The sequence below is a fragment of the Meriones unguiculatus genome, chromosome 2 (assembly GCF_030254825.1).
Source record: "Meriones unguiculatus strain TT.TT164.6M chromosome 2, Bangor_MerUng_6.1, whole genome shotgun sequence".
NCBI lineage: Eukaryota > Metazoa > Chordata > Mammalia > Rodentia > Muridae > Meriones > Meriones unguiculatus.
In genome coordinates this window covers 185,739,383-185,763,040 of record NC_083350.1, presented here as the reverse complement: position 1 = coordinate 185,763,040, position 23,658 = coordinate 185,739,383, and the positions used below count along the sequence as shown (strand labels likewise).

Genomic DNA, 23,658 nt, shown 5'->3' with positions numbered 1-23,658 from the left:
ATACTAATAATTATCTATTAGCACTCATAATTAATAATCAATTTGAGACTACACATATAAAATATGTTCTTTTAAATTCAAAGTCAAATATAAGTTGTTTATTATAAATATTATCAAAATCCAGGATATTTGAGGGTAACAATCATTTTGAAAATTTAAAACTTCTTTTGCATAGAAAGAAAATCCCTGATGACATTTTGAGAGTCAGTAACAAAAACTGGACTTAACTCCTTTCTGAGGTCCCTGGATAATTAGGCGACTGTTTTCCAGTTAAGAACTGTTTTCTGTTATTTATTCACACCCCAGTCTCTACACATCCTTTTGAGACTTCTTCTCACTAGCACAGGAAAAATAAATAACAGTTCTGTTCTTGATGCTGGTATTCTAATGAAGAATGTGAACAAAGAGCAAAGCGATCAGGGCTGCCAAGTGTCAGGGGGGCTTGAAATAAGAGACCGGGAATGGAGATGGAATACCAACAATGGTGCTGAACTCTTTCGGACTGGAAAGTATTTGCTGAGATAAAACAAGTGATAGTTCAAATCTGTACCGCACTCGGTCTCAGAAGGCAGCTGTAACTGTGAGTTAGGAGGAGGGACCTTGAGGGTGAAATAATCTAAGGCTGGTGATTATAAGTCACAAAAGGAAAACAGAGTCTGATCACTTCTTTGATCCAACCTCACCAAAGTACTCCATTAAAATAAACAGCAGGGAAGACAAGATACAAGCAAAAATCCCAACCTCTTCCAGATGGCGGGCCCTGTGTGACTTCTGAGCACACCAGGCTCTCAGAGTTCCATGCTGTCCCACAGATTCCCTTTCAGGCCAATGTGCTGGGGTCTTCCTATGGCCTTTGGCTGTCCATCTCGCTGCAAGAATGGGATGACCTACCATTGTTTTAAAATAATGCTAGTCTGTTCTTAGAATCTCTTTGTAGACAGTTGTCGAAACTTTATGGTGCATAATGCTCAGAGTTGACTATTATATTAGACCATACTAAAAAGAGCATCATTTGGTAGTTGTCTCATGATGGCTCCGAAACATCTCACATCTCATGATCACACAAAGACAGCAGAGACAGAGTCTGCAATGCCTGTGGCAGAAGGTAGAAAAGAAAAAAAAAAAAAACATATTAGTAGCAATCAATGTTCTCTATACAAGTTTGTTTGCTAAGTTTACTTTTCGCATATGTTGAGAATGAGTTAGTATCCAATGACAAAATAAGTTAATGGTTGTGCCTAGCTGTCAGTAAAAGCAAGGCAACCTCAAAGGCAAACGTTAGAAAAAAATTCTTAAATTTTTGTTCCAAAAAACCAAACCCCAAAACTCCTTGCTGGCAGAGTAAGTGAATATATATAAGATCTGTGCTGCCCTCATACATATTTCCTAAAGAAATAAAATAGGTCATGGAATTTATTTTAAGATGCCTAAAAACGTAAACGCTTTGATTTTAAGTTTACCGCACTTTAATGAATGATGTGCGTGTTAGGCTTTCTTAGTGCATCAGAATATAGAACTTGTCATCACAGTAAAAGCATTAACAGCCATTTGAATGCTGTATTTCATTTTAATGACCCATACTTTAAAAAATTTCTTTAGATTGAAGAATAGTCTTTGCCTTTGGCTACTGTTCATTGTAATAATGTAGACATCACTGGGTATATGATGTTCAGGAAGGATCTGGATCCCAGGACAGTCAGAAACCAGAAAGGTCCCTGGAGATTCAGACCGGGAAAGCAGGCAGTGGGAAGAAACCATCTGGGAGGCTAGGCAAGGCCAACGGGAAATGCAGAACGGTCAAAGCAATTCCAAGCCACTTCTGCACTGTTTCAATTGGCCTCGCCATGCCCCACAGTTCTGCTCACAGCTGTGAACACACTAAATTTCCGCATAGACTAGACTCTCTTTGCCACTTCAAGCAGTTATGTAAGAGGAGCGTGAGCAGCAGCCTCTGATCGTGAATCCCAATGACATAGCAGCCATGACACTGACCAAGCATCAGGGGCCTGGGTAGCTGGCTGCAGCCTGTAAGCGTGCTATTTCCAATATGAAAACCATTTCACTGTATAATAGGAAAGGTTTGTTATTGATGTTCATAGACTCTATACTATGGAGTAAGTAAATGGTTATCACTAGACTGAAGCAAAACAACTCTCAAGTTTTTCTGTAACTCTCTTAATCTCTCAAAATCTTGAAGGGTCCACAAGTTGTGAGGATTTGTGTGCCATGTTCGTAGAACTCAATACAATGAGAAATGATTGTTTCTCTATGCAATTTAGCTTAATTCTAAGTAGACTTAGAAATACCATGATTTTCCAGACTGAGTCTTACACTAGAGTTCTGATGCAGGCTTCTGCATCAGCCTCGACCACTGACCCAGCACCTTCTCTCTGTTTTCTGTTAGGCTTGTTACACCATATAAAGGCATCTGTGTACTCGGCAATCCTTGCTGCTTCCATGGCATTTTGTAAACATTTTGCAGGTGACAGGTTGCCAGTTAAGTGAAAACAAGTCTGGTGCTCAGATCTTCATACTTTGACAAAAGCAGAAAGACTGGAGTCCTACTTTTTTCCCTTTCTTTCTTTTTTTTTCCTTGACTTTGAGGTATCAGAGGTCAAACCCAGGGTTTGTGCATGCTATACAAGTGCTCTAACTGTGACCCATATCCTCAGCTACTCTTGGCTGTCTTGAGCAACGAGGAGAATTCATACATTATGGAAGGTGAGTCTGAAGCAGGAATGTGGTTCTAGAGAAGTTTACTCACCTAAATGGAGGGCATAATCTGGTTTCTGAAGTAGTTGCCTTTCTTAAGTTACTCTTTTATGTTTTAACATATATTCATAAAATACTTTTCATCTTAAAATGTATATATGTTTAATAGTGCATTATGGAAAACCTCATTTTTTATTAACACGATAAGTAATAAAATTAATACCACAAAAGGGCACTGAACCCATTGGAAGCATTCAGGTTTGTCTTTGATAATATATTAAAAAGTACCTCCAACTCAAAGTCATGACTTACCACACACATTAGCTCCCATTTTCACGTGGGCATAGCCTTCTACACCCCAGGCTTTCCCCCACGAGTTCCGCACGATCCAAAAAGGAGTATTTCCTGCAACAGTCAGACGCCAATACATACTGATAAACCCATATGAATTAGGAACACATGCATTTCTGTATTTAAACATTAGGCACGCTATAAGTCTATCTGCTGCAAGAAAATATTACAAATATGAAACAATAATTAAATTTATTTTCTATAAATTATTTTGTCTAGACAGCTCAGTAAATTTGGATTGTGCTCCTTGCATCATCCTACACAGTAGACTTTATCTGGGTTCCGTTTGTTTAGAACAGAGGTAGATAAGACAAGGCAAACACATTCCCGTGGAATTAGAAATATTATACAAAAATGATAAATTATCAGGAACTTCATGCCTGACAACACTTTCCCTATATATTATAGATAAAACATTCACTTCATGTGAATTTAAAGTTATCATTCACAGACTAGGGTGTGGCTCAGTGGCAGAGTGCTGGCCTTGTATAGGCAAGCCACAGGATTGAATGCCCAGCAACACACACACAGAGACAGAGAGAGAGAGAGAGAGAGAGAGAGAGAGAGAGAAAGAGAGAAAGAGAGAGAGAGAGAGAAAACAAGAGAAAGAGGGAGAACAAAAGAGAGATTATCAAAACCTGCTGGACCTGCCAAGGCAATTCCACGAGGACCATGGACAAGTGGCTTGGGAAGCATAGCTTGGGAAGCTCAGCGTCCTCCGGGTAGCCTAGTTATGAGCTCCCTCTGGAGAGGATGGTGAGCTGGCACTTACCTGTTTTATCAAAGCCCGTGATGAGGACCGCGTGGTTTGCCTCCCCACTGGAGCAGTGGTGCTGGATTATGCCCCCCAGATAATCCTGCCAGCTCACTGCATCCACTAGCACAACCAAAGGGCCGAAGGTCACAAGGGCTTTTGCCATTTCGTCTTCTTGGTCACTGTCAAAGGAAGATATGCAGAGGTAAAGAATTTAGCTTTTCGGGTAAAAGTAAAAATGATCTCTTAAATCTGTGTTAAACTGGTGTATGCTTAGTAGCAATCACAAAGGATATAAGAAATACAAGAGATATTGGCAGCCCAGGGCTGTATGGGACTCAAAGATGTTTGGCGCTCTCCCTCTTTCCATATCTTTTCCCGTGATATGTTCCCACTTTTATGTTCTCAGGGCCCACGATTTCTGGCCCTCCAGCAATTTAACAAACATTCCAATCATCGAGAAACACAAAAGAGAAGCTCTATGTCAATGCTGCAAAGATGTCCAGAAAATCAGTTTTGTGTGCGTAGATCCTATTGGCCAGAACTCCGTGATGGGACTAGCTCGAAATCATGAAATTTGCAGGTAAATGGTGGGACCTGGAAAGGATCATCCCGAGTGAGCTGTCCCAGAAACAGAAAGACACACACGGTCTATACTCACTCATATAGACATATAACATAGGATAAACCTACTAAAACCTGTACATCTAAAGAAACTAATCAAGAGAGAGGACCCTGACTAAAATGCTCAATCCCCATCCCAAAAGGCAAAGAGGATGGATATCAGAAGAAGAAAACAGGAAACAACTGAAGAACCTGCCACAGAGGGCCTCTGAAAGGCTCTGCCCTGCAGACTATCAAAGCAGACGCTGAGGCTTATGGCCAACTGTTGGGCAGAGTGAATGGAATTTTATGTAAGAAGTGGGAAATAGAAAGAGCTGGAGAGGACAGGAACCCCACAAGGAGAGCAACAGAACCAGAAAATTTGAACACAGTGGTCTTCTCAGAGACTCATACTCCAACTAAGTACCAGGCATAGAGATAACCTAGAACCCCTGCACAGATGTAGCCCATGGCAGTTTAGTGTCCAAGTGGGTTACATAGTAATGGGAAGAGGGATTGCCTCTGACATAAACTGATTGGCCTGCTCTTTGATCACCTCCCCCTGAGGGGAGAGCAGCCTTACCAGGCCACAGAAGATGACATTGCAGCCGTTCCTGAGGTGATCTGATAGACTAAGATCAGAAGGAAGGAGAGGGGGACCTCCCCTATCAGTGGACTTGGGGAGGGGCATGAGTGAAGAAGGGGGAGGGAGGATGGGACTGGGAGGGGAGGAGGGAGGGCCTTATGGGGGGGGGATACAAAGTGAATAAACTGTAATTAATAAAAATAAATAGATTTAATTATTAAAAAAAGATATGAAAGAGTTTTGTATCTGGTAAGCAAAGCATCCTGTTAAACTGCAGGGTTCCCTTTAATTAAAAAAAAAGTGTAAAGTTTTGATATTGTAAATACTTTGTCATCTCCAAGAGATAGGTATCTGGAAAAGAACAGTGCTCACTTTTTGTCAGTGAAAGCTAAATGCAGGAATTACAAAGAAGGCTTACGCCGAAAAACACTGCAAGAGATGTCAAAAAATAAGAGGAAATTTCCGGATGCCAGGAGAACTAGGTGCTGGGTTACCAAGGTCGCAAGGCAAACAGCTACTACTTACCTTTACAATTGCTGGTGCTTAAAGCAAAGTCTAATGTTACACAACACTTGGTCTTCATCCTAAATGCATGTGATCAAACCACTATTTACACTTTTCAAAGGCCAGCTTGTGGGTGAAGGATAACGAAACCATGTTCCCGATAGTTCGGGCTGTAAAGATAGCATGTGGTAGCTTATCGCTACGGCAAGCGAGGAAGGATTAGCGGCTTTCACAGCGAGTGCTTCCTTACCCTGCCTGCTACAGCCCCGGGAGCACTCTGTCTATATACAGATGGAAGGCAGTCTGAAAACCTAACAGTGAAACCGACTCCAATAGAAACCATGACCTCATTGCGCACGGGGGGGGGGGGGGTCTTCCAAACTATTAACCTGAAATTTGGCTTTTTTACACTTGGAATATTTTCTCTAATAACTGGTGCACAGTAACATTACACAGATATATGTATATGTATATATGGGGGGAAATATGAAAATTTTAAACGGTCCATGGCCACAGACAGGCCTAGAGTCTCTCCAGTCCCGGGTTAAAACCTCAGCTGTATGCTCTAATGACACTGTCTCCTGCCATGCACCACACAAGTATAAAATTATAGAGTTTAATAGACTTTATACTCTGTGGCATGTCTAGCATGAGTTATGATATGATATATCACACATAATACATTCATAATAAATCATGTGGTTTCCTCAAACCTTATAATCATCTCTGCTTTCTAAATTACCCAACAACTAATTCAGCTCAGCCTAGGTTATAGTATACATCTTTTTTTGTCTTGGAATTTTTGAATATTTCATAACTTATACATATTTTCTATATTTGCCCTAATGCGATTGTCTCCATCTACTTGAGGCAATGAAGGATGCCTACATAGTAAGTCCCTCTCACCAATCATCCAGTGTCAAGGGCAGCAGGAGAGATGTAACCACTGTACAGTGCCAATTCACTGAAATAATTTAGTAACAATTTATACCTTGAGCAGAATAAAGAAAAGATAGAGAAGGTACTAGAAACTTAGGCTATTGCAAGGTCATGGCCAGAAGATAACTGCTTCATTTGATCTCAAGTATCTGGACAAGTGACATAGGCATCATTCGTTCCTCAGAGAACTGTAGCTTTTTTCAAGTTAAACTGTGGCCTGCACTATGTTTTCCTGCCTCCCCAGCCCCCAATCAGTCCCAGATGAACTAAGTCACTGAGAGCTGATAAGTTTTCAGACATAGGCTCCACATGCTTGCATTTAATTCCAAAAATCAACAACTTATACAGTCTACAGTCTTCAAAGAATTCTGAGTTTTCTCATCATCAGGGTTCATTGTGTAAGGCAAACACTCTCTGTCACTGATATCTGGTGAGTCTGTGATTTTATGTCCTCTTGCTGAGTGTTGGCGCAGTCATGTGTCACATCTTACATCTGGGCTCACTAAGGTGCACAGTCTCTCCTTCCCTTCGGTTATCTGCACAGCTATTCTACATGCCAGTCACACAAGCCCAGGATCTGAGGATTGAAAGTCCATGCAAGATGCAAGCATGATGGTATTTTGCCTTAAGCCTAGGTAATGTCTGTGTTTGGATTTTTCCCTCTTTGTGGATATTTTCAGTTTCCGAACAACGTCTTACAGAGATTTGGGTGAACCACTGTGAATTGAATGTCGTGTTTTGAGAACCCGGAAAATTAGAGCTCATGATGTCAGAACTGGAGAGGGAGATGAGCTGAAGAGTCATGATCTTCTTCCTAGCCTTACAGTCCATAACCCTAAGACATGCTGGAGATCTGCACATTAACCACTGAAGTAGGTACTAAGGAAGAGCCTCCACCTCCAGCTCTTGGCCCTGTAGCACACACCACCACTTACCAGGATGACACTCCAGCTCTCTGTCAGGCTATCTGAACCTCTAATAAGCCAGGAATCAGCATGACCACCTCTTCCCCAGGGCACCCTAACTACAGGCTCTTATAAGGTGAGTGATATCAATTTTGATGAGGCTCTCAAGTGTGTATCTCACCTCTCATTGGCCTCAAGTCACAGTGAGATTCTGGCTCAAGATAAAAAAGACTTTACCCTGTTGAGTCCTTCCACTCCCCCTGCCAAGGTGGCCACTGACTATCTCTGCACTGATTATTCCTTGTAGCTCTCGTCTTGCCTGTGACTTCCTTGTCTTATTTTGTTAATTCAGGTTTTCCAGTTTTTCAGTCCTAAAAGCCTAGCCTCTCCCATAAAGGGTGTACAGTGCCAGCCTGTCATGAGAAGAATGGATCCTGACTCTCACCTCCACACTTGTCTTGTCCCCTGGCAGGCCCTCATATGCTGCCCTTGATCCTTTCTCTGCTGGAGACACATTGGTCTCCTCTTTGCTCTGCAAACATGCCAGGGAGGCCTCTGTCTCAGGACCTTTGCACTCATTTCCTCGGTTTGAAACAATATTCCTGACACTATCTTCATGAGTACTTTATGTCAAAAGTCACTCCTCAGTAAGGCTCCTCCTGGGGACCCTTTCTTGGACCACATACTTTCCTGTCCCCTATATGTTTCCTCTCATCATTTCTTCAGAAGTTTATACACCAAACACATCATGTTTCTATTTGTTTCACTTATCTGTCTCCATCACCAAAGGACAATCTGCAAGGAAGGGACTTTGTCTATGTTGCTCATTGCCCAATCACCAACAAAACTGGTCAGTAGTTAATCTGCATGAATGAATAAACAACTCATGATCTTTGTGAGACCTGATTCTGGCAGTTTGAGGTTACTATGGAATATACTTAAAAAAATACAAAAACTGTTGGGCTGTAGGTATTGCTTAGTATTAAAATGTTCTTTTTTCTATCCTAGATCATGGTCACACACACTCTCATTAAGGGTGAAATTATTCTCCTGTCTCTTCCATATTTTCAACTTATACCTTGTACCCAGGAAACACATGAATTCCATTAAGTTATATGTGGAAGTCTCGTTCTCCTGTGAATACCTTTTCTTTACTCTCCAGCAACGGGTAACTTATAAAGACATGTTTTGTTATTTCAGGAAGTATATCACCTTCACTCCCAAAGGGCACAGTGGCTAATGTCCTCATAGCTGCAATCCTTTGCAGCCAGCTGTGGAAGAAAGGCTCTGTGTATGGTTCTTAGGGTCATTCTCACAGCCCTTGCTGCAAGGAGGAGCCAGACTGACAATCTCTAGTTCTCTGGGCACTTATACCTAGATTTAAAGGGATATAGTTTGTTCAAGGATCTAATTTCACCCCCCCCCCCCAGGTCCCTCTATGGTCCCATATAGATGCCGTCTGGATCAAGTAAGCCATAAGACAGTCTATGCTCTTGTCTGAATCAAATTCCTTTATTCCCTGTGATGTTTCAATAATGGCACAATAACCTAAAGTTCATTTACCAATGGAGCCAGGAGTTGGTTGCGTCCTTTGTCTTAACATTCCTATTCTATTCCTGTTTCTAAATGGCCTAAATAATTCTCTGGACAGCATTTTTTAATGTGATTTTTAAAGATAGTTCAATGATTGTGGTTTATATTTGAACTGACCCAGAGTTTATTTTCAATTTCTATCACTCCTCCCTTCCCTTTTGCCAGCCTTTCCTTGTCCTTCATCCCTGTCCCACCCACGAGTCATGTATGCTACATATTTTATCTTTAGTGTTGCAGTTTTAGCTCCAAGACTTAATTTGATTGACTCAGGTTTTTCTACCAGCTGCTTACTTAAGAAATGAGAGGAATATATATACTCAAACTCCATACAATGCAAATTTGGGCAGACTCAAATATTAAGATTGAAACAGTCTGTGTGTTTTAGCATCTGAATTTTGTGAGTGGTGGCAAATATAGGCTATAGCCTCAAACTCAGTTAAAAGTTATTCGTTTACAAAAGGTTTTTTTTTTTTGTGACTCTTCATAGAAGAATATGCAGATTGTCTTTAAAGTTCTTCTTGGGCACCCCATTGAGACCATCGTTGACCTCTTCAGTAGGAAGTGGCTTTTGAACCCTGAGTTGGCAAGGGTGCCTTCAATCAACCTGAAAACAGCGTAGGTCATGCAGAAATATAAAAACACACAAAAAAGTAAGTAATTTACCTGAAGCCATACGCAGAAAAATCCTTGACAGAAACTCCGGACTGTGACTGAGGAAAGTAGCGACACAGGCCATTTTCTGCCTTGAATGGGTATTCTGAATCTGCCACCAACTTTACCTGTGTCTAGAGAAAACAGTGACAAACTGTTCATGGCCAGTTGGTCTGAAAGTTAAGTAGAGCTTACATCAATGCGGCCAAAGCTGTGAGGCTGCACCCAAGCAGCCTGTGGGGGAGTTTTATTTTTAGGATTCTAACAGAAATCACCAGGAGCATGTGCCAAACACTCAAGAACACATGAATCCTTAATGTTCTCTTTTGATGTTCTTATGCCTTCCCTCTCTAGGACCAGCACAGAAGAGCCTTGTCATCTTTCTCCTGAGGGCATGCCAGGGCAACAGACTTTCCTTCCAGGGCTCCAAAGACTGAGGAAGCAAGGCTCTGAGGCCAGACAGTGTCCAAATATTCCTTCTATCGTACCTCTTGCTCTGATGCATTTCTTATGGGCTTAGTCAAAGCGTGGAGGCACAATCACTCTTATCTTTAATGGGTCTAGAGCAGTCACTGGCACGGGATTATTGCCTGTAAAGTGAATGTGTACTGAGAGGGAATTTGGGTCTGGACAACACTGACTTGAAGACCTTTACAAATGGCCTCTATTTTGAAACTTCCCACTGCTGACACTGATATGGAACAAGACTCTGTCAAAGCACTGCAGTGGTTTACTTAGATTTCTGAACATTGAACCCTGATTAATATCATGAAGTGATGGGATTCTGAGGATGGAGGCTTAGCAGACAGTTTTGTCTGGTGACTGAGTCCAACTTTCAGTGCTTGTTTCTTCATCTGTAAAGAGTTATGAAGCCAGCTGACCTATGGGGTCCCTCCTAACACTGTCATCCACGACATCTGTAGAAACCAGTAACTGTATGCCCTACTCTTTCTGAGAAGCTATGTGACAGGTTTCCACATGACAACAACCTACTAAGAAAAACGAAGTAGCTGGGAGAGTGGTGGCCCATGCCTTTAGTCCCAGCAGCCAGGGAGGCAGAGGCAAGCGAATCACTGTGAGTTTCAGTCCAGCCTCGTCTACAAAGCAAGTCCATGGTAGCCAACGCTACACAGAGAAACCCTGCCTCGAAAAACAACAACAACAACAACAAATACTACTATTACTACTTATAATAATAAAATAATAATAATAATAATAATAATTCTTTCAAAAAAGAAAAGGAAAAATGGAGAAATCCTTGTAATATTTTTCTGAAAATGTGTTTAAAATGTCTTATCCCTAAATTTATTTGTCGTTAATTTGCATGGAAGCCATTACTTCTAGTCTCTTCAGAGTCTGTGATGTAACTCAGTGCAGCTCCGGCCTAACAGGTGCCTGGCCCTGGGCTGATTTCCTGCAGTGCACCTTTTTTCCTGATTAAGCCATTCAAGCTTTGTTTACTTAGATTTCTGGACATTGAACCCTGCTTAATATCATGGAGTGATGGGATTCTGTGTACACAGAACATAAGAGGAAATCAGAGATTCAGAAAGCTGAGATGATTACCTCATTTAGCCAGCTCAAGGCACTGAAAGGGGAGCCCCCGCTGCAGCCGTAATTATTAAAGGAGCAGTCGATGACCTGCTGCACGCTGAGGAAATCCAATGGCTTCCCTTGGATCGCACGAGCTGACTCTATTGCCCCCACCACGCTGAAGGCCCAGCATCCTCCACACTGCTCAGAAGACAGGGGAATGAAGACCAGCACACAGTGTGTAAGCTACATCTATCAGTGTCTCTAGATATAGCAATGTAAAGAAAAAAAAATAGCAAATGGAAAGTTTCCAGAGAGCATTCATTCAAAATGAAACTAAAGTTCTTTCACAAGCATTTGACATCTAATTATTTATTAAAGCTAAATCAGTAATGTCAGCACTACAAAACCAGCACTCCAGGCGAATGAATTAGGAGGGGTCAAGAAAACACTTGGAGGCACTGCCTGCTTTAGGAATCAACTTCTGCTTATGAATCACTGCTTCCTGGAAAAGAATAGATGGGCTGGCTCTAAGGAAAGGAGGAGACCCAAGCAGTGGAGCTAAGTGCCATATAAAAGTCTGCCTGATAGATAGAAAAGTCACGAGAGGAGGGTAGGAAGAGGAGAGACAGACACACAGACCCACAGAGAGAGAGACAGAAAGAAACAGAGAGGGAGGAAGATTTAGAAACCTGGTTTGATCTTAAGACCATGCACTGCTAAGCTAGCACAGCAAAGTCTTGGGTGTCGGTGAGGTGCTGCTCTAACCAGCAGCATGGTTTAAGAGGTGTTATTAGAGCTGAGTATTAGCTCCCACAGCACAGGAAAACGGTCACCAGCTGCAGATGAGCTGAATTCCAAATGTGAGAGATGAGAGGATGCCTGGGGTCAGCGCACCCGAAATGAGCATTAGCTGAGCCACTGAGGCAGACGCACCCCTGGGGAATATGCAAATTTCTTCTGGGAAGGGTTGGATTCATGCATAACCCACTACTTCCATGTTCCCCACTGCTGTGCATCCTGTCTTCCTGTTAGGGCACACACCACCCAGCCCGTGTCATTAGAAGGGCAATAAGTGTAGCGTCAAGGCTACATAACTTGTGACAGATAAGCTCTGTCCAAAATATGATAGAGCTCATGGGATGAAGTGAAAGTTAAAAATCCAGACACTGTATGACCAGCCTCATTTCACTGTACAGTGCTCTTCACTTTTGAATCATGTACACAGCCAGTAATTATATTTACCTGCCCCTGTTAGTCCACAGAATTCCTGGTTTGAATAGTGGCGTGGCTACCGGGACATATCCCTGAGGTACACATGTGCTAAGGACAATGGTCATGGATGAGTGAGCCCACCAGGCAAGCTTGAAAGTCAACAAAGAGCAAACGGATGCAGAGCTTACCATCTTCTGGTTCCTCACTTGATTTACAACACGTTTGTCCCTCCAGTCAAATCTCGACGGCAAAGACACATTGGGGATAGGGGTCTGTCCTTCCGCTGGGTATCTGGGAGACCAGGCAGGTTTGCTGCCTAAATATAGAGCTGAACAGAAAGGAGAAGACAGAAGGGAGAATGCATCACACTAAGGGAGCCTTTTTTGGGGGGGACAGATTGTCAAGCAAAAACAGTCACTACCTAGCCAACCTGTCATTCAAGATTTTTCTTCAGCCCTTTTCTGTAACATGAAATACATCCTACTGCGAACTATAAATATAGATTTCTGCAGTAGGATTGGAGCTGATGCAACATGGCTTGCTTGATAGAATTAGGTTAGTGGTGAAAAATGTATATAATTGACATTTCTTTTTTTATTACCTCCAAAGCCATGAATATCCTGAACTGAAATGGTTCTAGAAAACTACCAGTGTAATGAGACAATTGTTGCTTACAGCTACAGGAATGTGCATATAGACATATTTAGTTCTTAAACAAGGAATAGCAGAGGGTAGACCTTAATTCACTTCCCTCATGCTTAGCATATGGTACACACTTCAGATTTGGCATTTAAAAAACAGGAACCATTGCTGGGCAGTGGCAGCCCACTCCTTCAATCCCAGCATCAGGAGGCAGAGGCAGGCAGACCTCTGTGAGCCCAAGGCCAGTGTGGTCTACAGAGCTAGTTCCTAGACAGCCAAGGGTACACAAAGAAGCTCTCTCTCAAAAAAACAAAACAAAAACATCAACTATCATACAATTTACAAGATTTTTAATTAAACCATTTCTTAATTAGACAAAGAAGTTAAAATCAGGAGATTAATAAATAGTATTGCCAGACCTTACCTTTAAACTCTTCAGGAAACAAATAAGAAAACTGATTTATTCCATAGAAGGCAGTAGAGTTTTCATGAGAAAAAGAGTTCAAGTATCGATGTCTATTAACACTTTCCTAAAATAATGAAAACAAACTTTATACATCCACTAAATTTCAGATCTCTGAAGTCATAAATGTATTTTTAAAACTTTTTTTGAGTGGGAAAATCAAACTTGATTTTCAGGCTGCGAAAAATATGCCCGATGCATTTGTAATTCTTCTTCCCGACAGGTGATGAGACTACTGCGCACATGTTTTTTAAAGTGTTGACAAGCACCAGACACAGGCAACACACTGTAATTAAATCATCATGCAAATGAAATGTGTCTTCCACACATTTCTTTTTCTCCGTGCAAAGTAACAAAGCTTGAAAAAAGGACTAAGTATATATTTATTTGTATATATTCATCGGTACATATTCATTTATTTGAATGAAGAAGTCCAGTTCTCTTAAAGCTGAATCCAAGTTCTTTTCATTTGGGACAAAGGCTTTACAAAAGATGCAGTCCTAGGGGCTACCCCAGAAGAAGACCTGGTTTCCTACCTAGCTGGAAGAAAAGACAATGTAAGCATAATTTATCTTCCATTTGCCTTTTCTATGAAATGCTTAAATTTTCCAACACTGGCTTGTTGTGCAAGCTACATGGAAATGCAGGGGACAAGTTTTCTCAATGCTAGCTTGTGTACATATTGACTTATGCACGTACTTGTGTGTATGACTCAGAAACCAATAGGCAAAACCAGGGCTAGCATATCAGTCTGACCTGTCACTATGCCACCCGCACTGAAGACATGCCTGGAACACAATAGCTCCTCAACGCTGTCAGCTTTTTAGTACTGAGGTATGTGTAATTTCCATATGGTCTCCTCTTAATAGCCTTCTTCAGTTTGTTTTTAGCAAAACCACGGCTGGGACATCACAGTCTTGCTTAATTCTTTCTTACTGAGCATGACTAGAAGGACTGCTAACCAGTGAATTTTAAAAGTTGAGTTTCGGGTACTTATTGTTGGCAAAGCAACACTTTGAATATAACCCACACATATACCTCTAAAAATAGAACTAAACATAAAGTAATTTTGCACGACACAAATGACAACATAAGCCGCAGAAGAGTAACTACAAAAGAACTTACAGGAATCTTTCATAAGATGGTTTGGTCATTTTCCTAAACAGCAGAAGACAGGGCAGAAATGGAGAACACCGGGTTTTTTTTTTTTTTTTAGCCTGTTGCAGCATGGGCACAATCAGCCATGGGAACTGCCTCTGTGGGAGTTGAGATGCGGGTGGCTGAATTGTCAGGAACCCACAGCAGGCAGCGGCAGTTACCATGGTGGCAAAAGCCGAGGCCTGAGTGCTAAGGCTGGTGATGCAGGGCAGACAAAAAGAATCTTCTGATGGAAAGTTATTATATAATAGCCACCTGGTGACCTTGAAAACCTTCAACCATCTGTAGAGGAATTTTAATCCAGCAACATGGCTGCTCTGATCACATTCGGAGACCTTTTAGGTCTGTGTGACCCTGCTGGAATGCGGACGTGCCAAACACTTTTAATTGCTCTGGCTGGAATACAGACACTCCTTTAGCACACGCCTTTAATCCTAAACAGTGTAGGTAAGGTTAGTTTGTAGAAGGAAGGAGCCATGTCTGAAAGTGCTATCTAATTAAAAGGCAGATGAAGTGATGAGTCAGAAAGATTTGACAGGATATGATATGCCCAACTCTCAGGAGAACAGAGAGAAAAGAGAGGAGACTTAAGAAAGAATAGTTCAGAGAGAAACAGGGATGGTGGGGTGAGAGGGGAGGCAGCGTTCCTGGGATATTTTTTGAGAGACAGGTTGAAGAAAGAAAAAGCTAGATAGGCATGAAAAGATTATGACTACAGTGCTTCTCACATAGAAACCTAACTATTTTGACAACTTTATGCCAACAAATTTTACAACTTGTATGATAACTGTTTAAGAAACAGATTACTGAACAAGGAAGAAAAAAGGAAACTTGAATCTTCATCAACTCACAGCATTAAAACCGTAATAGGAAATGGCCCCAGAAGGAAAACTAGTTACAGATGGCTTCAATAATGAATTGCAAACAATTAAGAAAGAACACTGTTCTTTTTAGAAAACAAAGAGGAAGAATACATTGAAACTTAAAAAAATCTAGTATTGCCTTGATTTTAAACCAGAAAAGGACATCTTAAGACAGCATGACTATCCACGAGTAACTCTCTACAAATGTAAAATCCTTACTCAAATATTATCAATTCTGTAATGCTTCAGACAGACAACACATTACAACTAAGTACCCTGATCAGACAGGAAAACATATCAAGATAATCATTTTAACAGAGTAAGGAAGTGAAAAGACAGGACATTTTTCCATAGGAATTTATGCGTGACCTGGGATCTATAGCATGCTTGTGATTTTTAAAGCTCAGTCTGTCTGGTTGCCAAGTAGTTATAGTAAAAGTAATAAAGGAAAACAGTGTAAGACTGATCTATTTTAAATGCTCACACACATAACTGTAAATGATCAGGTGACAACTGACGCTAGCTGTCTTGTGGGATGGGGTTCTCCCAGCAGCAGCCGCCGCCCTTGCGGGGCTTCTCTGAACAGTGGTCACTTCCACTCCACCAGACACCACCTGCAGAGTTCCAGGTGTGTGTCAGTCTTATTATCAGCTCTGCAATTACTCCTGCCCTTTCATAGCTCTCTAGAGTCATGCTGGGATAGTCTACTTATTATTGTTGATGTCTTGAAAAGAACAAAATATTCTCTTTCACTTCCTCCTACCACTAATTTCACCTCCCCCCTTTTAACTCTAGCAACACTGAAAACTCCTCCTTAGCAGCTTCTGAATAGTCACAATTCTCTTAATTCCCTGTGCATGCAAACATACACATACTTGACTTTGAAATAAACTGAAAAAACTATCTTAACATTGAAATGCAATCTAACGGTACATACTCAACCTCTCTGTGCCCCACTTTCTTCACTGACAAACTTGGTTACTGGCAGAATACAGAGATTAATTATAATACTGTTGAGACTATATATATTGCAATCACTGGCAGGATGAGTGTCTAGTGAGACACCTACAAGCTTTATCGTCATTCTTAAAAACAGAACATTTGATTGTAGAAAACATCATGCCATGCTAAAGAAGGGGGACCTTCTTTCATGTGATTCCCTATACTCTGCTGAAGGTTTGGTTATGAGTCTCAGTATCTGGTTTGATACACTGCTAGGTAGACTCTTTCAGAGGCCCTCTGTGGTAGGCTCCTGTCCTATTGCTTGTTTTCTCCTACTTCCAATGTCCATCCCATTTGTCTTTCTAAGTGAGGATTGATCATCTTACCCCAGGGAACTCCTGCTCGGATGTAGCCCATGGCAGCTCAGTAGCCAAGTGGGTACCCTAGTAAGGGGAACAGGACTATTTCTGACATGAACTCAATGGCTGGCTCTTTGACACCCTCCCCTCGGAAGGAGGAGCAGCCTTGCTAGGCCACAGAGGACATTGCAGCCAGTCCTGAAGAGACCTGATAAACTAGGGTCAGATGGAAGGGGAGGAGGACCTCCCCTATCAGTGGACTTAGAGAGGGGCATGGGAGGAGATGAGGGAGGGTGGGGTTGGGAGGGAATGAGGGAGGGGACTACAGTTGGCATACAATGTTAATAAACTGAAACTACTATTAAAAAATAAAAATTTAATTAAAAAAAAGAAAACATCATGCCTTCACCTTACATGGGTTAAAATGCAGTAAGTATTTCTCATGGTACTAGAAATAAGACTCACTATTGCAAAACAATCTGATACTGTATTCATAGCAAAGCCAGGCCACCAGAACAGTCTAGCTCAGAGCACCGCTTCTGCTATTAGAACTCGGTGCTAGTTTACCTAACATGAGGCTCACATTGTTTAAAATTCTATTTCACTTCTGGAGTTTTCTGTTCTTGGCAGTCATTCTACTTGTGGCCCTCAATTCTCACTGCTAAAGTGAATTTCTCACAGCCTGGGCAGCTGTGAGTCTGCATATGTCTCATTGCAGCAAACAGACAGCAGGTGAAAGTCCAATTAGTGAGTTCTAACATGAAGCAGCAGAGACTATGATAGTATGCAGGAACACGGTAACCATCTCTAAAGCTGCACGCAATGTTCAAATGAAAGATCTAAGCCTTTTAAACAGATCTTGGCAATGAGGTAGAATCTGGGGCCTTATATATGCAAAGCACATATCCTACCACTGAACTGCATGCACTCCAGTTCTTAGATATGAATTACAACTGCACTTATGAGGGGAAGACATGAAGAAATCAGACAGACCTTATATAAGGAAAAGAAGAGCCTTTGAACAGATACAATGGGAACAGAACTACTGGTACCTACTTTCTATTTTGTTTTTAACTCACTGTGTTTAATTGACTGATGTACAGTGAGATATCAGATGCCTTAGTGAAAAAGAATTTAAGGATAAAAAAATATGAGGAAAATTTCCAGTTAGTATTAAAAAAAAATAGGAGAAAACTTGCCTTTTGGTTACTGACAGGTACCACACATTTTTAAGGTTCTTAATTAACACTGAATCTTCAGAAACCCTAGAATACCTATCCTGTTACCCTTCCAGTGACCTCTGACAGCCAAGTTTCTTCTACACCTTCCAGCCGTTCATCCTTGCTTCCATATCCTGTATGCAGTCACGCACGTATGTGTGTGTAGGTATGCATCTGTGTACATGTGCCAGCAAGCTTGTATATATGTGTGCCTGCATGGGGATGCAGCATGGATATGTGCTGTCGATCACACCTCCAAACTAACGCTTACCGGTGTGATAATAAATGCAAACCCCTCCATATTCTAATTTGCCGCTTAACTGGCCTAGCTAGGTTGTTTAATTAATGCTTGGAAATGCTTCCAGTCCCACAATCAGAAAGAGAAGACAATGTTTATTGAAAGTCAGAAGCAGAGAGGGCTGTTTCCATCTGGTAGAGATTAAAGAGAAATCTGCAGATAAGAGGCCTGAACTGGTTTCAAGTGGAGATTAGGCTGAAGTTTGAAAATTCTTCAGAAACCAGAATTTTTCTGAGAAAACAAAAAGCCGCTCATTGGCTTTCAGCTATCTTGACTATACAAACCTTTCCAAACTATGGCAAACAAAGCAGTGGAAGCTTATTTTGTTTATGATAGTTGATGGCCACAGTGATTTTCATAAGTATCTAAAACTAGAAACTTGTGGGGTGTTCGGAAGGCCCTCAATCTACCCCCTAGAGGAGAAGAGTCTGCGAAATCTTTCTTGCCAGTTGTTAATACAAAGAATAAATTAAATATATACATTTTTTTTTTCCTTTGGTGTGTTCAGTAGAAAATGGAGAAGGAAATGAATCCTGAGGACTTATTTGTCGGGCTTTCCGTTCTCTAAGGAGAATCTTCACAACTAACCCGAACGACTGTTTTTCTTTGTGAGGATTTTCTTTACACTATTGGTTCTGCATGAAGTACTTGCCCACCTCAGCTCTCCTCAGATTAATTAACCAGGGCATAAATGATTATGTGTTTTTCCTAAAGTCACACAGCTGGCACGTGATGCATGGGAGCAGCCATTGAACCTGAAAGGCACAGGCCACAGGGACATATTCTTTGTGGGGCTTTGTGTCGACTTTATTAGCAGAGAAGGCCATAGAAATTGGGTCTCTTTCCCTGTTGCTATCTGAGCTTTCCTCTATTCACTCTGGCTTGTTTGTTCCCATCAGTGTAAGCAGAGATATTCTCTGTGATGATGCTCAGGCTTGCAGAACATGCCCTTTGTCCTTGTGCGTTTCAAATTCAGAGATGGGTTTTTCATTGTGTACCAAGGCTGATCTTGAACTCCGTGACTCTCAGCCTGTCAATCACCTAGGGCTGCATGAACTCACCCCACTGCCCATTTTGTAAGGTCACTTCATTTTAGCATTCTGAGCTCACTGTTTGTTAAGCTTTTCTCTTATCAGTCCTCACTGACAGATCCTAGAGCATAGTGTGTGACAAATCAGTTCTACGTATGCACATAAAATGTTCTCTCTGGAAGCGGGTTAGGTTTTAGCAGGTCTGGTAAATCTAAGCAGAAACAAATAAGTACAGATTATACACAACATGGAATCATTGCTGGGAATTCTCTCCAGACTTGGGAACTGTAAACCTTAAGTCCAAGATTCCCAGCTGAGAATTATGTTATCCTTTTTTAGAATGGGGTAAGTTTTACATGTATTTTTATGAATTGAGATAATCTATTTTCTAGTGTACTGTAGTGCTCTCTCTCTCTCTCTCTCTCTCTCTCTCTCTCTCTCCACACACACACACACACACTATACTATTTATTTTCAGACAGCGTACATTGCATAAATTTGTCTCAGACTTTCCAAGTACTGTGACTACTGGTGTGTACCACCACACCCAGCTTACATATTGTCATGCTATGTGTAAGTGTAATATGACTTCTTAGAGGCCTCCACCTACATTCTTCTTCTTTGTCATTAAGGAAATCTATATCAATTCCTAACACAGGATAAAAATGACACACAAATTATTGGACAAGTAGATGGTCAGAAAGATAAATGAACAAACATATTCTAATCCAAGGTTTTAGTTTTTTTTCTAAATTTCCATTTAGACAATGTGTGCCTTAAGCTAAAAATCATCAGAAAATGTCTGGGGACAGTATCACTTAACCTCAAACTCACCTAATTATAATCACTCATTTAAAACTGTTATAATTGCTGGGAGATGGTGGTACATGCCTTTCATCCAAGCACTTGGGAGGCAGAGGCAGGTGGATATCTGTTTGAGGTCACCCTGGTCTACAGAGTGAGTTCCAAGACAGCCAGGGCTACACAGAGAAACCCTGTTTTGGGGGGAACAAAAAGAGGTATAATAATCTAGTCATGTATAAGTGAGCTGGGACACACACAATTTAGTTAAGGTGCAGCATGAGCCATTACAGGGTTAAGGTAAGGCTCCTCATTGTATGTAAAGCCACATGTTCAGTGGTTTGTCAAGATTATTCTGAAGGGAGTATGAAGACAACTTTCATTGGATCCAGCATTGCAGCTATAGTCCCTGGCCTCCTCACGGGCTCAGACTGGAAACTGCTTTTAGTGAGTGTTGGAGGGCCCTGGTAGTTCCCCTCTGTTCCCAGCTGCAGAGAGACAAACAAGTGCAACCGCATAAGCATCGACCGAAGAAAACTCAAATGAAGGTACACAAGGCAGGTCACATGAGGAGCATCACCCAACGTCATACCAAGCCAAGAGGGAAAGTCGAGCGCACCATGGAGGAGCCCTTCCTTTCCTTTCCTTCAGGACCCTATGGTCCTGACCTCCACTCTCTTAATTCTCTGTGCCCCCTCTCCTACCGTGTTCCCTTTCTACCTCTGTCTATAGGATGTCTACCTATGAGACAGCCCATAATAAAGAGGGAGGAGTCTTGCCTCATTGAATAATAATGTAAATGCTAAGTGGTAGGACTGCCATTTAGTTTTCACTTAAGGGATATTCACTTAAGTACTGGAAATTAGAGTGTTTCATTACTCAGTTTTACTTTATAACATACTATAAAATTTTTACTTCCTGATGAAACAAAGGACCTTCCTAGATTCTGTACACAATATGCCCTCTACGAAAACAGAAGAGTGTCCATTTAACTAAGTCAACAGTTGAAACAATTTTGTGAAAATGAAGCTTTTTAGATTTATAAACTGAATTTTACTTATCATATATTTTAATCTATACTGTAAAGCCAGAAGAGTCCTTCTTAACACCCATAGTTACCAAAAAAACAAAGTCACAGCATCCAACTCGCTAGCTGATGTCATGCAGGGGTGTTCACAGTTTGTAACTATACTTTACGGATTAGATGTCCAGAGAGCTGAGCACCCATCTTATCAGGAAGGTAGCAGAAACTGCTTGGAAACTGTTTTGGTGTTTCTGTTTGCTTGTGTTTTGTTTTGCTTTTCCAAGACAGGACTTCTCTGTGTAGCCTTGGCTGTCCTGGACTCTCTTTGTAAACCAGGCTAACCTTGAACTCACAGAGACCTGCCTACCACTGCCTCCCTGAGTACTGGGATTATAGGTATGTGGTCTGTTTTGGTGTTTTTAACTAAAGTTGTTAAAATGTCCCAAGATTTGGAATGTTTTCTTCAACTTCCAACCTCCCCTTTCCCACATGGATCCTTGGTTGTACTTCTCTTCAAAAAAGTAGCATTTTCCAGATATTTGTCTCAGGTTACAGCCTCCTTACGAGACAAATATGAATAGGCATGACAATTACAATTCATAAACACAGATTCTATTTTGTAATGTTTTATCTTTAATGGTAGTTGTTCAACTTAAGTGTCCATTTACTGAGGTTTGGAATCGCCATGGCAACAAACCTCTCACATATTACTGAGGGTATTTATAGGTCAGGGTAACTTAGGAGGAGGACAATCCTAACTTAGGAGGTACCGTATCATGTGCCGGGGTCTTGGCGCTGCTCTGCAGCGTCCATGTCTCTCCCTTCCTGGCTGCTGATGTCCTGTGCAGCTGCTCCACACACCTGCCACCCTGCCATCCCCACCACGATGGACTGTCCCCTGGAAGTGTGAGCGAAACAGCCTTCTTTCTTTAAGTTGCTTTTGTCGGGTTTTTGTTTCAGCAACCAGGAAAGAAATTACACACTTACATTGTTGGCCTCCAATACTCAAGGTTGAAGAAAAAATCTATTTAGCCAATGAACACATTATTCACACCCAGGACACTGTTTAAGTCAAGGACAGGACTCGGTAACACACAGGCCAAGGACTTTCGTGAGGAGTAGACACTGCTTCTGAGTTTGGCAACAAGAAATGAACTCAAAAGTAACCAAAAAGGAAAAAAAGCACACATTTTTGGTTTGAGTAAAACACAAGGGTAGCTGGAGCCAAAGGTCTGACCTAACGCTGGAACTCTCCAGGCCATAAAGGACAGCAGAAGAGGGCAGGGCGAAGGGGTCCCAGAGCAATTTCAGAAAACAACAGGAACTAAATGGGAAACACTAGGATGAGCCACCTTACTGAATCCATACTGACTGATACAAAGCGCGTGACTTTTCTAATCAAAGTGTGATGGCATCTTTTCAGATTTAAAGATGTGTCAGCAGGAGCTACGGGAACCGAGGCCAACTGCTAATCCGCACTCTAGTTTCCCTAGTTACCGGGAAAACAGCTAGTCAGTCCCGTTCAGAATTTTAAGGTTGGAGAAAAATTGAAGGATTACTATTGAAAAAAAAAAATTAGACAATAGGAATTAACGGCAATGAAATGTTTCTTTCTGGTCTACGTCAGTCTCCACCAAATCAGAAGGAACTTTACAGTAATGAGGAGCAGAGTTCCAGGACAGCCAGCCTCAAAGAGCCCGCTCCTTGCATTTGAACCTGCAGTTACAGGAGGCGGGAGCCAGCGGCCCCTGCAGGCGGCCTTCTAAGCTACAGGTTTGTTGTGGGGAAGGAGGGTGCTGTCTCAGATCAGCTTTCTTTGCTTTGGACACATCTTTTGGAGCTTTGGGGGCTCAGCTCATAAATCCCTGTCCCGGGGAAGCAAGGCTTTGGGGAGCAGCCCTTCGGGAAAGATGCGCGCTGGGGCAGGGGTCCCTCCCGAGGAGTCCCGGGACAGGTAGAGGAGGGAGCTCGGTACCCGCAAGGCTGCCGTCTCCCGCTCGAGGCTCCAAGGCCAGGTCCGGGTAACCCCAAGGCCGAGACAGCAGCAGCAGCACAGCAGCAGCGGGTTGGCCCACCGACGCTCCATCCCGGCGCCCGAGGTCCTCCGCACCCAGCCGGCTTTCTCTTTCGCTTCCTCGGCCCCGCCCACCGCCGGGGCCCGGTGCACGCCCCGAGTAGGAAGCTGCTGGCTCCCTGCGGTTTCCTTTGGCGCTGGTGGCGGTAATCACCGACCTTGTGCTGTTACTGAGCGTCAGGGGTTTGCCTCTATCTATTAGGAAAGAGACCCAAGAATGATTTACACAGCAGCAGGAAGACACGAACTGTTGTGTCTCCTGCCACCCGAGATCCGTTATTTTTCTTCCTGTGGTGTTCCTTGAATGTGTGTGAATTGAATTTCGTCAGGTTGTACGCAGACCTGTGATGTGTGTGAATTTACACCGCGCTTCCCTCTGTGGATACTTGCAAACATATAACAAAATTGTACTGCTGCACAAAAGCACAGTTTCCTTG

General features: G+C 42.0%; 1 protein-coding gene across 2 annotated transcripts; it reads right to left on the bottom strand.

Moving 5' to 3' along the window:
• Positions 1-83: 83 nt before the first annotated feature.
• Ctso (cathepsin O) lies at positions 84-23,291 on the bottom strand. Of its 2 annotated transcripts, XM_021663264.2 has the most exons (8): positions 23,123-23,289; positions 13,413-13,518; positions 12,535-12,674; positions 11,165-11,332; positions 9,611-9,732; positions 3,836-3,999; positions 3,025-3,117; positions 84-1,093 (listed from the first exon to the last, which is right to left on the bottom strand). In XM_021663264.2, the coding sequence occupies exons 1-8, from the start codon at positions 23,231-23,233 to the stop codon at positions 1,059-1,061; spliced, it is 939 nt and encodes a 312-aa protein (XP_021518939.1). In that variant the 5' UTR covers positions 23,234-23,289; the 3' UTR covers positions 84-1,058. The 2 variants fall into 2 exon arrangements, with proteins under 2 accessions (XP_021518939.1, XP_060234468.1); XM_060378485.1 differs by lacking the exon at positions 11,165-11,332 and having other exon boundaries at positions 23,123-23,291.
• Between the last annotated feature and the right edge of the window lie 367 nt (positions 23,292-23,658).